The sequence below is a fragment of the Furipterus horrens genome, unplaced genomic scaffold (genome assembly GCF_987537825.1).
Source record: "Furipterus horrens unplaced genomic scaffold, mFurHor1.1.pri manual_scaffold_17, whole genome shotgun sequence".
Taxonomy (NCBI): Eukaryota; Metazoa; Chordata; class Mammalia; order Chiroptera; family Furipteridae; genus Furipterus; species Furipterus horrens.
In genome coordinates, this window is record NW_028327187.1 from 10,828,254 (window position 1) to 10,841,327 (window position 13,074).

General features: G+C 40.6%; 1 protein-coding gene across 4 annotated transcripts in view; it reads left to right on the forward strand.

Annotated features, from left to right (window-relative positions):
• Positions 1–13,074, forward strand: part of KIF4A (kinesin family member 4A) — a 93,963-nt gene that overhangs the window by 21,301 nt on the left and 59,588 nt on the right. For all 4 annotated transcript variants that reach the window (XM_090265303.1, XM_090265302.1, XM_090265300.1 and 1 more), the window contains 3 exons: positions 5,922–6,038; positions 6,651–6,826; positions 10,644–10,705. In XM_090265303.1, the coding sequence (XP_090121429.1) occupies positions 5,922–6,038; positions 6,651–6,826; positions 10,644–10,705 (355 nt within the window). The remainder of the gene's footprint in view (positions 1–5,921; positions 6,039–6,650; positions 6,827–10,643; positions 10,706–13,074) is intronic.

A 13,074-nucleotide genomic window follows, 5' to 3' on the forward strand; every position in this document is an offset into this window, starting at 1 on the left:
TTTTTTTTTTAATGAAACTTTCAGCTGGGAGGGAGAAGGAGGAGAATGGGGAAATGGTTCAGGGATTAAGAAGCATAATTGGTAGGTACAAAATAGACAGGGGGAAGTTAAGAATAGTAAAGTAAATGGAGAAGCCAGAGAACTTATATGTAGGACCCATGGACATGAACTAAGGTCGGGGGGCTTGCTGGAGAGAAGGGGATACTGGGTGGAGGGGGGCAAAGGGAAAAATATTGGGACAACTGTAACAGCATAATCAATAAAATATACTTAAAAAAGAAACTGTTAAATGCAATTCTAACAGTTGAAATAAAATTTTAAAAGGATTTAAAAATTACATAAGTTTTTAAGTTCAGATTTATAACATTGTGTATATAAGTCAATCTTCAAACAATAAGTATTATAGCTGTTTTTATTTTCAGTTTCTTTTTTATATTAACTTGAATATCATAAATTTTTTTATGATAAAAAACTCAATGTGTCCAACAAATGGCTTGTGTCTAGAATATATGAGGATCTCTCAAAACTCAATGCTACAGAAGAGTCCACCTAGAAAAATGGGCCAAAGACATGAACAGATATTTCACTGAAGAAGGCACACAAATGGCAATAAACATATGAAAAGATGCTCACTATCCCTCATTATGAAGGAAATGCAAATGAAAACCAGTGAGCTCTATCACTGCCCACCTCTCAGAAGAGCTAAAAGAAAAACTAGTGACAATACCAAATGCTGGCAAGAATATAGAGAAATGGGATCTCTCATACATGGCCCTTGGGAGTGTAGAAAGGTACAGACACTCTGGAAAATAATCCAATAGTTGCTCCTAAAGCTGAACATGTGCTCACCAATATGATACAGCAATTGTACTCCGGGGTACTTATCCCACTGAACATGTATGTTCACAGAAAATCCTGTACATGAATGTTTATAGCTGCTCTATGTGTAATAAGCAAAAACTAGAAGCAACTGAAATGTCCCCCAGCAAATGAACGGTTAAACAAACTGGTACATTCATGCCAGGTAATACTACTCAGCAGGAAAAGTAATGAACTATTGATACAGACAGCAATTTGGATGGATTATTATTATGATGATGAGTGAAATGAAAAGGCCAGTACCAAAAGGTTACATATTTTATGGTGCCATTTATTCATTCTTGAAATAACAAAATTATGGGGCAGAACAGATTAATAGTTGTCAGGGTAGGGATTGAGGGGTGAAGGGGGTGGCTGTGCCCATAAACGGTAGCATAAGAGAGCCTTGTGGTAATGGGACCGTTCTGTACCTTGATTTTGGTGATGGTTACATGAAATTATACATGTGATAAAATTGCACAGAGCTAAATGCACGCACACAGTGTACATGTAAAAACTGATGAAATTGGAATGAGGTCTGCGGATTGTGCCAATGTTAATTTCCCAGTTTGGATATTGTATTATAGTTATGCGAGATGTTACCATTGGGGGAGGCTGGGTGAATGGTGCATGAGACCTTCCCGTACATTTTTTTTTGCTACTTCCTGTGAATCTATTATTATTTCAAAATTAAGGGTTTTTTTCTTTAATGCAGTATAATGAAAAGTAATTTTTTTCTCTTTCCCCAATTCCTTAGTCCACATCTCTAAATACTCTTCTTTCTATACAAAGGAAGCGTACTGTGTACTCTGTTCTACTCTACCCTTTATTTTTTCCACTAAATGATATTTGTCGAAGATTATACCATATTAGCATATATATCTCTACTGTGTTCTTTTTAATGTCTCTATATTGTATAGATATGCCATTGTATTTTTTTTATACCATTCCCCCATTGATGAACATTTGGTTTCAGACTTTTGCTAATACAAACTAGGTTCCAGTGAACATTCTTAATTCTTAGTCTATGACATGACAGGGATTCTGGATGACAGTTACAATTTTACCTAAGGTTTTGAATCTAATTTTTTAATAATTTGTTCTGGTGACACATTATGAAGCAAATCCTGATTCATACTGATACATAGCTGCGAATTATAAACATTTTTTTAACAGCCTACTTTACAATCTCAGGATTCTCTTCAATTATTAAACTGATGTAGGAAGTTTGATGAGGTATGGTAGGATATGTAAATCTAAAATTGGATCAATAACAGTATCTTTTCTAATTTATCACTCACAGAGCTTATAAGAAGCACTGAAAACATTTAATTTTGTTGGTTTTTTTTAAAGATTTTATTTATTTAATTTTAGAGAGAGGAGAAAGGAGGGAGAAAGAGAGTGAGAGAAACTTCAGTGTGTGAGAGATACATCAGTTGGTTGCCTCTCACACGCCCCCAGTTGGGGACCTGGCCTGCAGCCCAGGCTGTGCCCTGGCTGGGAATTGAACCAGTGACCTTTTGGCTCACAGGCTGGCACTCAATGCACTGAGCCACACCAGCCAGGGCTGAAACCATCTTATTTTGTTTAGTGTCATTGGTTAAGTGCTTCATAAGCACTATTTCATTTAATCTTTTTTTCCTATCTTTAGTGAGCTATTACTGACATGTAACATATGTAAGTTTAAGGTATACAACATAATGATTTGATATGTGCATATATTGCTAAATAATTATCAGCATAAGGTGACTTACCACCTCCTTCCCCTCACATAATTATCATTTTTTTACATGTGATAACATTTAAGATTTCCTTTTAAAAATAGATTTTATTTATTTCTTAGAGGGGAAAGAAAGGAGAAAGAGAAGGATGGAAACGTTGAGAGAAACATTGATCAGCTGTCTCTCCTACGCCCCCAGTGGGGAACTGACCTGCAAATCTAGGCTGTACCCTGACCGGGAATTGAACCAGCAACCTTTTGGTTCGCAGGCCAGCACTCGATCCACTGGGCCATGCCAGCCAGGGCAAGATTTACTCTCTGAACAGCTATCAAGTATATAATGTGATACTGTTAATTATAGCTATGCTATACATAAGATCCCCAGAATGTATTAATAGTTGGATGTTTATACCCTTTGATCAGCATTTCCCCATTTCTCCCACCCCTCAACCTCTGGCAGCCACTAGTCTACTCTCTTTCTATGTGTTTAGCTTTTTTGGATTTCACATATAAGTGAGAACATACAGCTTTCTTCTTTTTATGGCTGAATAATATTTCCTATTTTATATATTTATATATATGTACACCCATACCACATATTGTTTCTCCACTCATGCATCAGAGAAGGAAAACTCTGACTCCAAAAAAAAACCTCCGCTGCCTTGCGGCATACCTCTTCAGAGGAAAGGCTAAGGGAGTAAACCCCGACAGAAAATCCGGAGCCGGAGTCCCTAAGGCGGTTTGACGTTGTAGTCAACACCGGCAACTCCTGCGGCGCACCTGAAGCCAAGCTGTATTGACTTCGTCTTTCCCTTGGACCCTTCAGCTGCGAAGAGAGGGGGGGGTCTGCTGCATGGGCAACAGCAGACCCTCCATATCACCCTGCCCAGGCTCTGTAGCTTCAGCTTCACTGGAGAGGAAACTCCAGCGTCATCACAAGATGTCAATTCAACACGGGAGGAGACAGATACCGTGTCACTCCCGAGTCGGACTGCACAGCCATTCTCGGCGGTGCAGATACTCTTAAGAAGCTACACCATCGTCTCTCGAGACGGACGGCTGCCGACGACGACTCATGCATCAGTAGACACTTACATTGTGAAACCATAGCACCTTCACATGTTGAGTTCTGTCTTCATTTCGTACCTCACAACTGACTGTGGTGCATTGAGGAGCACATGAATGGAGCCCCTGCCTCGGTCTGGTGTTTTACTATAAGCTCCCATGCTATATAGTGCTATAATTACTTGCGCAATTTTCCACGATCAGCTTTCCATGAGTGCAAAGCCACAACCTGAAATTATACATTTGCAAAATATCCGAACATACGCACAAATGATAGAGGGGTTTTTTAAGCCTGCAGAACAGTAATAAACCTTGCTGCACAGGATACTGTGTTGCTTGACCCCGGGGTGTTAATATGTGGTATAGAGCACATTGCACCGAGCTGTTTGAATGCAGTTTTTAAAAACTGGTGCTGGTTGCCCAACAGTGTGAATGTGTTTAATGCCACTGACCTTTACACTTAAAAATGGTTAAAATGGTAAAGTTTATGTCACTACAATAAAACCACTGCCCTACAAGATAAATGCGAATCCCTGAGCATGACGGATCTAGCGTGCCCTTTATGATCTGCCCTGAGCTGTCTTCTGGCCTCCCTGTTTGTCACTCTCTGTCTCGTAGCATCCACTGTATTCGAACCCGTTTTTTATTGTACTATACATATGTCTTCCTTTAACCTTATCTTTGCAATTCTTTGTTTGTGTGTCTGTCTCTCTTGGTAGATTATGGACTCTTTTAGAGTAGGGATTGTGACTTACTCATCTTTGTATCTTTAGATACGAAGCACGGTACATATTCACTAAGTGTTCTATGAAAAGACTCGGATGTGTGGAGGGAGAGAACGGGAAGAGCCCGGGATGTCTCAAGTCTGCTGTTTGTGGGGTGGCTGGTTAGATGGTGAGACAGTGAAAAGAAAAAGTGCTTGAAGTGACATAGACTTGCCCTGAAAGGTGAATTCTCTGCTGCTCGATGTTTTTATGCAGTGCCACACGGGCACAGCCCACTGGGAGTTATTCAGCAGGTAGCCAAAATGTAGCTTTGGACAACAGGAAAGATGGAGGTGAGCTCTGGCTGGTATGGCTCAGTGGATTGAGCACTGGCTTGTGAATCGAAAGGTCACGGGTTCGATTCCTGGCCAGGGCACATTCCTGGGTTGCAGGCCAGGTCCCCACTTGGGGGCGTGCGAGAGGCAACGAATCCACGTTTTCCCATCGATGTTTCTCTCCCTCTCTTTTTTCCTCCCTTCCTCTCTCTCTGAAAATAAATTTTTAAAAAACCCAACAAAACAAAAATGGATGGAGATGAGAAAGACTACCCCATTAAGTAGACTGGGAATGGTTGGAAATGGAGATTCAGTAGTTGCATATGGCTTTAGAGGGGAGACTTCAGAGTTTAAGAGTTCTTTATATACATTTTCTAGCACTCACCTGTTTTTAGTCTCAAGTTCTTTCTCTTTCCAAGCTACCTCGTGCCTCTTAAGTGAGCAACATAGCTCATTTCCATGGAGAATAGAGATTAAGACCATGAACTTTGGAGCCACACTGCCTACATTTGAATTCTGACTCATCCACTTACTGGCTGCGTGACCTTATACAAGTTACGTCACCTCTTTGTGCCTCAGCTCTCATATCTGTCAATACAGGGATAATCATACGTCATACATACTTTGTAGGACTATTATGAGTAGGTTTATAGCTGTAGGTACGTGAAACAGGATTTATTCTTGTATTATTGTTAACGATTGTATTTTTGTCCATACAAACAACTGTAAACCTACTTTTGCCCACCCCTGTATAAAGTATCTAAAACAGTGTCTGGCTTATAGTGGACACTGTATAAACTTAATTGTGCATGTCACACTCTATTATTATTGTCCCTTTGCAGGCACTTTAGTAATGATGATAAGATGATAAAAAATAGCTGTTCATGTAATTTCACAGAATTCATCTAAGGATTAAGTGTGGTAGTGGATATAAAAAGTAAATACTGTGCAAATGGTTATTGACATAGTGATAGCTATCTGTCTGCTTTCTTTCCATGGGAAAGGATGAGAAGTGCCAACAGACTCAGTTGTGTCTATCCAACATGTGGACCTTTGTCCTTTGAACTTGCCTTAAAGAGGCACTGTAAGAATAAAGTGAACAGGATTAAGAAGTTTCCTTAAAATTGACGGGTGGATATTTCTGTGGGGTCTTTATTTCTTTTACCTTTTCTCAGGATAAATGTAGGTAGTAAGTTCAATGCTTTACCAAGCCATTTAAATTTTGTTTCCTGCTATTAGGTATTAATATTAACCGAGGCCTCCTATGCTTGGGAAATGTAATCAGTGCCCTTGGAGATGACAAAAAGGGTGGCTTTGTGCCCTATAGAGATTCCAAGTTGACGCGACTGCTTCAAGGTAAGTACAAAGTGCTTCTAAAAATAAGTGAGAATAATTCAAAATGATAGTGCTGAGAAAGCGAAAATGAAACAGGTAAAAAGCCCGATGTTCGGACTGTCACATACAGAGCTGTCTAATTGATAAACACAGGACAGAGACCTGCCGGCAAGCAGGCTTATAAAGTAATGGAAAGATGTCGTCATATATGGCTTTCAGAGCCAAGAAGTCTGTGAGTGCCAACTGTGCTTAGTACTTTGTACCTGAAAATGAACTTGGTTACTCTTTCTTTATTAGTACTGATAAACAGAAATCCCTGAAGAGTTAAATCTGCCTAGTTGGAGCATCCTAGGAATGCTTAATCCCAATAGTGGCCCCAGTCGTATGAACCTGATTAACTGCTGAAATCACAGCCTCTCTCAAGAATGAGGACACATGCAGTAGGCTTCAAAACGATTATTATTTTAAACATCAAAAATCTTTGTGTTTTTTTTATTGTCACGAATAAGAAATTTGTAGATGCTCAGTTTTTATTTTTCTTACAGCTCTGATTTTGAAACCATCAGCTCATATGGACAGCTTTGCTCGCATTTTACTTGTTTGATTGCATTTCCTTCCATTGTTCTTTTTTAGATTCTCTAGGAGGTAATAGCCACACTCTTATGATAGCCTGCGTGAGCCCTGCCGACTCCAATCTAGAAGAAACATTAAATACCCTTCGCTATGCTGACAGAGCAAGAAAAATCAAGAACAAACCTGTTGTTAATATTGATCCCCAGACAGCTGAACTTAATCATCTGAAGCTACAGGTATAAGGGACTTCAAATTGGATGACAAAAATTAGAAGAATATGAATGGCATGAGAGAGCTCCTTCTGTTTGTTAGCTTCTCCTCTATACCAGAATTTTAGAGATACTGGTTAAGCATTATGTTGGTTTGGGGAAGTATTAACATGTTAAGAATTCCTATGAACATGTTTGTTGCCATATTCAAGGTTGCAGGGTGGCACTGGAGATTTCACTGATAAAGAAGTGAACATTGAGAGATGGGACAAGAGAGGTAGGCAGGAGTCGGATCCTGAAGGTCCTCACGTGACTTGTTAAAGAATTTGAAATTCACCCTGAAAACTATGGGGAGCCATGGAAAGATTTTAAGTAAGAGGGTGGCATGGTGAAATGTGTGTTTTAGGGAGATTACTCTAGCAAATATGCAGTGGATTAGAGGTGGGCATGACTAGAAATAGGAAAATAAATTAGGCTGTTATAATAACCCAGGCCTGAACTAAGAAAGGCAGTAGCAACAGAGATGGAGAGAAGGGGACCAATCAGAAAAAAAAAGAAAACAAAAAACAAGGAAGTAGACTGTATAAGGCTTCCTTGGTAACAAATTCAGTGTGGAAGGAGAGGTGAAGATCAAGGTTCATTCCCAGGTTTCTTGCTTGGACCATTGAATAAATGGTAGTACCAATCATTGAGTCAGGGAATACAGGCCGCTGAACAGGGTCAGGGAGGACAAGGATGAAGCTCACTTTGGGGTATTTTGAATTGGAAGGGCTTGGGGGGACATGTAAGTAGAGTTGCTGAGTAAAGGAGCAGAGTGCTGTCGGGTGGACAGGGAGTGCTAGATAAAGAAGTGGAGGAAGCCGACAGGCTTCTCTCTCAAAAAGGCAAGATAAAAGAAGACGAGAGGTAGGTAGTCAAGGGTCAAGGGATATATTTTGTTTGTTTTTAGAATATGGAAGAGACTTGAAGAAGTGAATGGACCAGCTGGGAGAGACTGAAACTGAGAATAGGGACTAGCTGACGAGGGACCGTCTCCTGCGCACAAATAAAGACGGCTTTGCTAGGCCCTGGCTGGTGTGGCTCAGTGGATTGAGTGCTGGTCTACAAACCAAAGGGTTGCAGGTTCGATTCCCAGCCAGGGCATGTGCCTGGGTTGCAGGCCAGGTTCCCAGTTGGGGTTACGCAAGAAGCAACCAAACATTGATGTTTCTCTCCCTCCCTTCCCCTCTCTCTAAAAAAAAAAAAAAAAAAAAGAAGAAGAAGAAGAAGAATAAAAATAAAGATGGCTTTGCTTTAGACAACAGAAGGGCTACCTGGCTGGAGACTAGCACAACAGAGGTTAGGATAGGCGTAACACAGTGACACTACTTTAGAAGGAGAAGAAGGGAAGTTGGGAAATTTTCATCCTGATGACCTTTATCTTCGCAGGTAAGTAGGAGGCAAGGTCATCTAAGAGCCAGCAAGCAGATAATAGGGGAGTGGGATTGAGGAGGCCACACAAGACTTGAAATCACAGAACTGGAAGAGGCAGTTAAGTGCAATTGTGAATTTGTGGTAGTATCACTGTGACTGGCTTGCAATAGCTCAGTAGCCCTGGTAGAGAAGCTGAGAAGGCAGGTGGCGGTTGTATTGATTCAGGCTTGGGGGTTCAAGATTTCTTGTCTTCCAGGGCATAATGCTCTTTCCACTGAGGATCTGGGGTTTCCTAACTGTCCTGTGCTCACTCCCCCTCTTCGCCTTCCTTCTTAATGATAATAAGCACTATTTGGTTCATCTCTTTTCTTCCTGCCCCTTCTCCTTTATCTCCGTCCCTCCTAGGGGTCACTGTGAAAAGTACATGTAATTGACCTGGTCACAGTATCATCTAAATTATAAAATACCACATTCAGTTCTGTGTCTCTGTTTTCTTTCATGTGTATTCCTATTGCCCAAGATGCTCTTTTTCATAGTCATTTATTCACTCATTCCAAGAATAAATACTTATTAAACACTATTATGTGCCAGATACTGTGCTGGGATGCATTGGTGAGCAAAGCAGACACAGTTGCTGCCTTAATGGAACTTACTGCCTTTTGGGAGAGACAGACACTAAGCACCTAATCATACCAACATATCCTTATAAACTGGGATAGTGTGCTGTGAAAGTATGGAGTAGGATCTTCTGTTATATATCTAACTGAGAAGGTGGCAGCATTTGAGCTGAGATCTGAGGGATTGAATAGGAATCAACAGTGTGTGTACTCAAGTATGGTAGTGGTTAAAGGCATTGACACTGCAGCCAGACTGCCCGGGTTCAAATCCTGGCTCTGTCACTCACTAGCTATGTACCTTAAGCAACTACTCTGTCCCTCCGTTTCCTATCTAGAAAAAGGAAATAATAACAGTGCCTGTTTCATAGGAGTTTGGGGGTTAAGTGAGTGAATCCACATAAAGCACTTAGAGCAGTACCAGGCATGTAGCAAGTCTACAAAGTCCCCGAGTTAGGAAGAAGTACATAGTGCATCGGAAGAGCTCAAGGCATCTAGGGTGGCTAGAGTGCAGACAGCAGGAAAGAGTATGCCAATATTAGTCTAGCGACAAAGCAGGAGCTTGATCCAAGCCTCATGGGCTGTGTTAAAAATGATTCATGATTGACCTTCTTAAAGATGATCTGGCCACTGTGTGGAACTGGATTGTAGTAGAGGAAGAGTAGATTCTCAGAGACCACCTGAGAAGTTACTGCATTGATCCAAGTGAGAGATAATGGTGGCTTAAACTTAGGGTGATGGTGGTGATAAAAAGTGACCAGTGGATTATTAGTTAAGGCGATAAGGGTGTGGCACTCAGATTTCTGGCATGGGACACTATTCCCTGACCTGGGGTCCCCTGGACAAGGGCCCGGTTTGCGGACAGCAGACAAGTAAGTGGAATATTAAGTAGATAGTTGAATATATGGGTCTAACTTCAGAAAGATCTATATTTGAGATAAATTTCGGCAGTCACTGGTTTATAGATGGTAATAGGCAGAGGTGAGACTTTAAGGCAAGCGTGTAAAGTGTATAGGCTGACACTGAGCTTTGAGAAACTTTATCACTTAATGGACAATTGGAGCGAAGATGAACCAAGAAAGAGGCTTAGAAGATCAGCTCGAAGACTAGAAGGAAAAATAGGAAAGTGTGGTGACTGGTCAACCAAATACTACTGAAGAGCCAAGTGAAGCGAAGGCTGAAAAATGCCCATGGGACGTAGTGACCTGCAGATCATTGGGAGACCTTAGCAAGAGTTAGTGCGGTGGAATACTGTGGGCAGAAATCAGCACTGACATTGAGGAGCAAGAGAGAGAGGTCATCAAGGCATTGACTGTTCTCTCCAACTCTGTGAAGGCGAGAAGTAGGGCAAAGGAGATAGGCAGTGGGATTGGGAAGCATGCTTTTGTTTTAAGACAGGAGAGACTTGAACATGTTTTCATCTTAATAGGAGGTCTGTCCTATTTCAGGCTTCTGGCTTGTCTTCCTCAACTAGATTGTAAACTTGAGAATAAACCGCAAGAGTTTATTTTCATGTTCCCTATCCCTCCCCACATTGCCTAGCCTAGGGCTGTTTGACTTTTCTTTTAATAGACACTAAATAAAAACTCATTATGGTACTTAGGTGGAAGGGAGAGCTTATCTTCTAAGTAATTACTCATGTAATGCTGATTGTCCTGTTATCATTGAGTCATCAAGCCTGATGCCTTCTGTAATACCTAACATATGCCTTAGATTTCCTTGGTATTGACTAAAATCACCCTACTGCTACTTGCTGTAATTTCACTGGTAAAAGAGATAAGTAGCTTTTGATAACTATTTTTCTTTACATTTCTCAGGTACAACAGCTACAGGTCTTGCTGCTACAAGCCCATGGAGGTACCCTGCCTGGATCTATAAAGTAAGAGTCACAGATGAGTTTTCAGTGTATATTCTAGCAGAGGCTATTTCTCCTGACAGGGGTTTCCCCCTGAGATAGTCAAGTTTCTGATAGCACTTTGTGTTAAGGTAGGGATCTCAGCAAACTTGCTGACTATTTCGGACTTAGCTAGTTAGCTTTGAGGCAGCCTGATGCAATAGGAAGAACATGGGTCCTGGCCTCGAAAATTTATTAATTGGAATTTCACAATAAGGAAGAGCTGTCTCTGCTGTCCATTTATTCATTTGGTTTTTAAGTTTATATCCATATAGACTCATGGGTGTTTATTTTTTTCTATGGGTTAACATCGAATTGTTTCTGCTTTGTCTGCTAGGAGCTCTTTTAGGGTGGCTTTTATTCACACCCATCTGGTATTTTTGCCACCCCAGTTCTGGAATCAACCATATTTCCAATGAGACCTGGTGGTGTTGTTTTTGTTTTTGTTTTTTAGTTGGAAAATGGTGTTTAGAAACCAGATATGGGGACTTAGGTGTGCTTATTGTTACTGGGGTGTCACTTTTCTAGGCCCCCTGAGTAAGTAATGCTAGGAAATAACCTGTTTGTATAGTAAGTAACTCACCCATGCACTCATATCTGTATTTTTACATCTATTTGTATATACAGGGTGGGGCAAAAGTAAGTTTACAGTTGTGAGTACATAAAACAATTTATTCTTTTATTATTTATTAATTATTATATTGTTTTCTATGCAAACAACTGTAAACCGACTTTTGCCCCACCTACTATCTTAAAGCCATGATTTTATACTGATACCTCTAGCTCTAGTCCAACACTACAGGGTTCATTTTAGCCTTCCTCTCCTTATTTATAAACTTCTTTGCCCAACAGTGAGAGATCAGCTGTCGTATTACTTTTCAGGTGTAGTGTTACACATAAGGTAGTTTCAGAATTATAAGCTCATATACCTGTGAGAAACACTGATCTGAACTAGATTATAGCATTTATGTGCAGTTCTTTTTGTCTTTAGGCTCAGAGTGTGCAGGCAAGACCCTGTTTCCCACAGTGACTGTAGTCTACTTTGGGCCCCCTCTATACTTCGATTGGTTTCAATGGTTTTTATTTTGCATACGTGAAGGGCATGTGAAATATGATGATCTAAGTCAGAGTTAGACAAAAAGATATACTCAGAGCAGAGAAATGCAAATCAGAACCACGATGAGATCACTGCACACAACTTAGGGTGACTACTATTAAAAAAATAATAAAGAGAAAATAGCCCTGGCTGGTGTGGCTCAGTGGATTGAGCATTGGCCTGCAAACCAAAGGGTCACTGGTTCAATTCCCGGTCAGCGCACATGCCTGAGTTGTGGGCCAGGTCTCTAGTTGGGGGTGTGTGAGAGGTAACCACACATTGATGTTTCTCTCCCTCTCTTTCTCCCTCCCTTTCCCTCTCTCTAAAAATAAATAAATAAAATCTTTAAAAAATAGGAAATAACAGATGTTGTCAAGGATGTGAGGAGGATATGGAGAAATTAGAACCTTTGTACATTGTTGGAGGGATTTTAAAATGGTTTAACTGCTATGGAAAACTATGGAGTTTCCTGAAAAAATTAAAAATAGAAATGCCATATGATCCGGCAATTGCATTTCTAGGTATAGATCTAAAAGATTTGAAAGCAGTGTCTCAAAGATATCTGCACTCCAGTGTTCAGAGAAGCATGATTCACAGTAGCCAAGAGGTGGAAGCAACACAATGTCCACTGACAGATGAATAGGTAAACAAGATGTGGTATACTCACACAATGAAACATTTTTAAACTTTAAAAAGGAAGAACGTTAGGCCCTGGCTGGTGTGGCTCAGTGGACTGAGTGCCAGCCTGTGAACCAAAGGGTTGCCGGTTCGATTCCCGATCAGGGCACATGCCTGGGTTGCGGGCCAGGTCCCTAGTTGAGGATGTGTGAGAGGCAGCCAATAGATGTTTCTCTCACACATTGATGTTTCTCTCCCTCTTTTTCCCTTCCTTCTCCTCTCTCTAAAAATAAGTAAATAAATAAAGGAAGGAAATTTGAACACATGCTATATAACATGGATGAAATTTTGAGAACATTATGCTAAGTGAAACTCAGTAGTCAAAAAAGACGAATATTATCTGGTTTCCCTCCCATATGAGGTACTTAGAGTAATCAAATGAAAGTGGAATTCTTTTTGCCAGGGGCTGGGGAGAAGGGGAATGGACAGTCATTGATAAGTGGCTACAGACTTCCAGTTTAACAACATAAAGTTTTGAAAGTAGATGGTGATGGCTGCTCCCCCGAGCCCAAATCTTCTTTACCTTTTTAAATTAAATTTATTGGGGTGACATTGGTTAATAAGACTAGATAGATTTCAA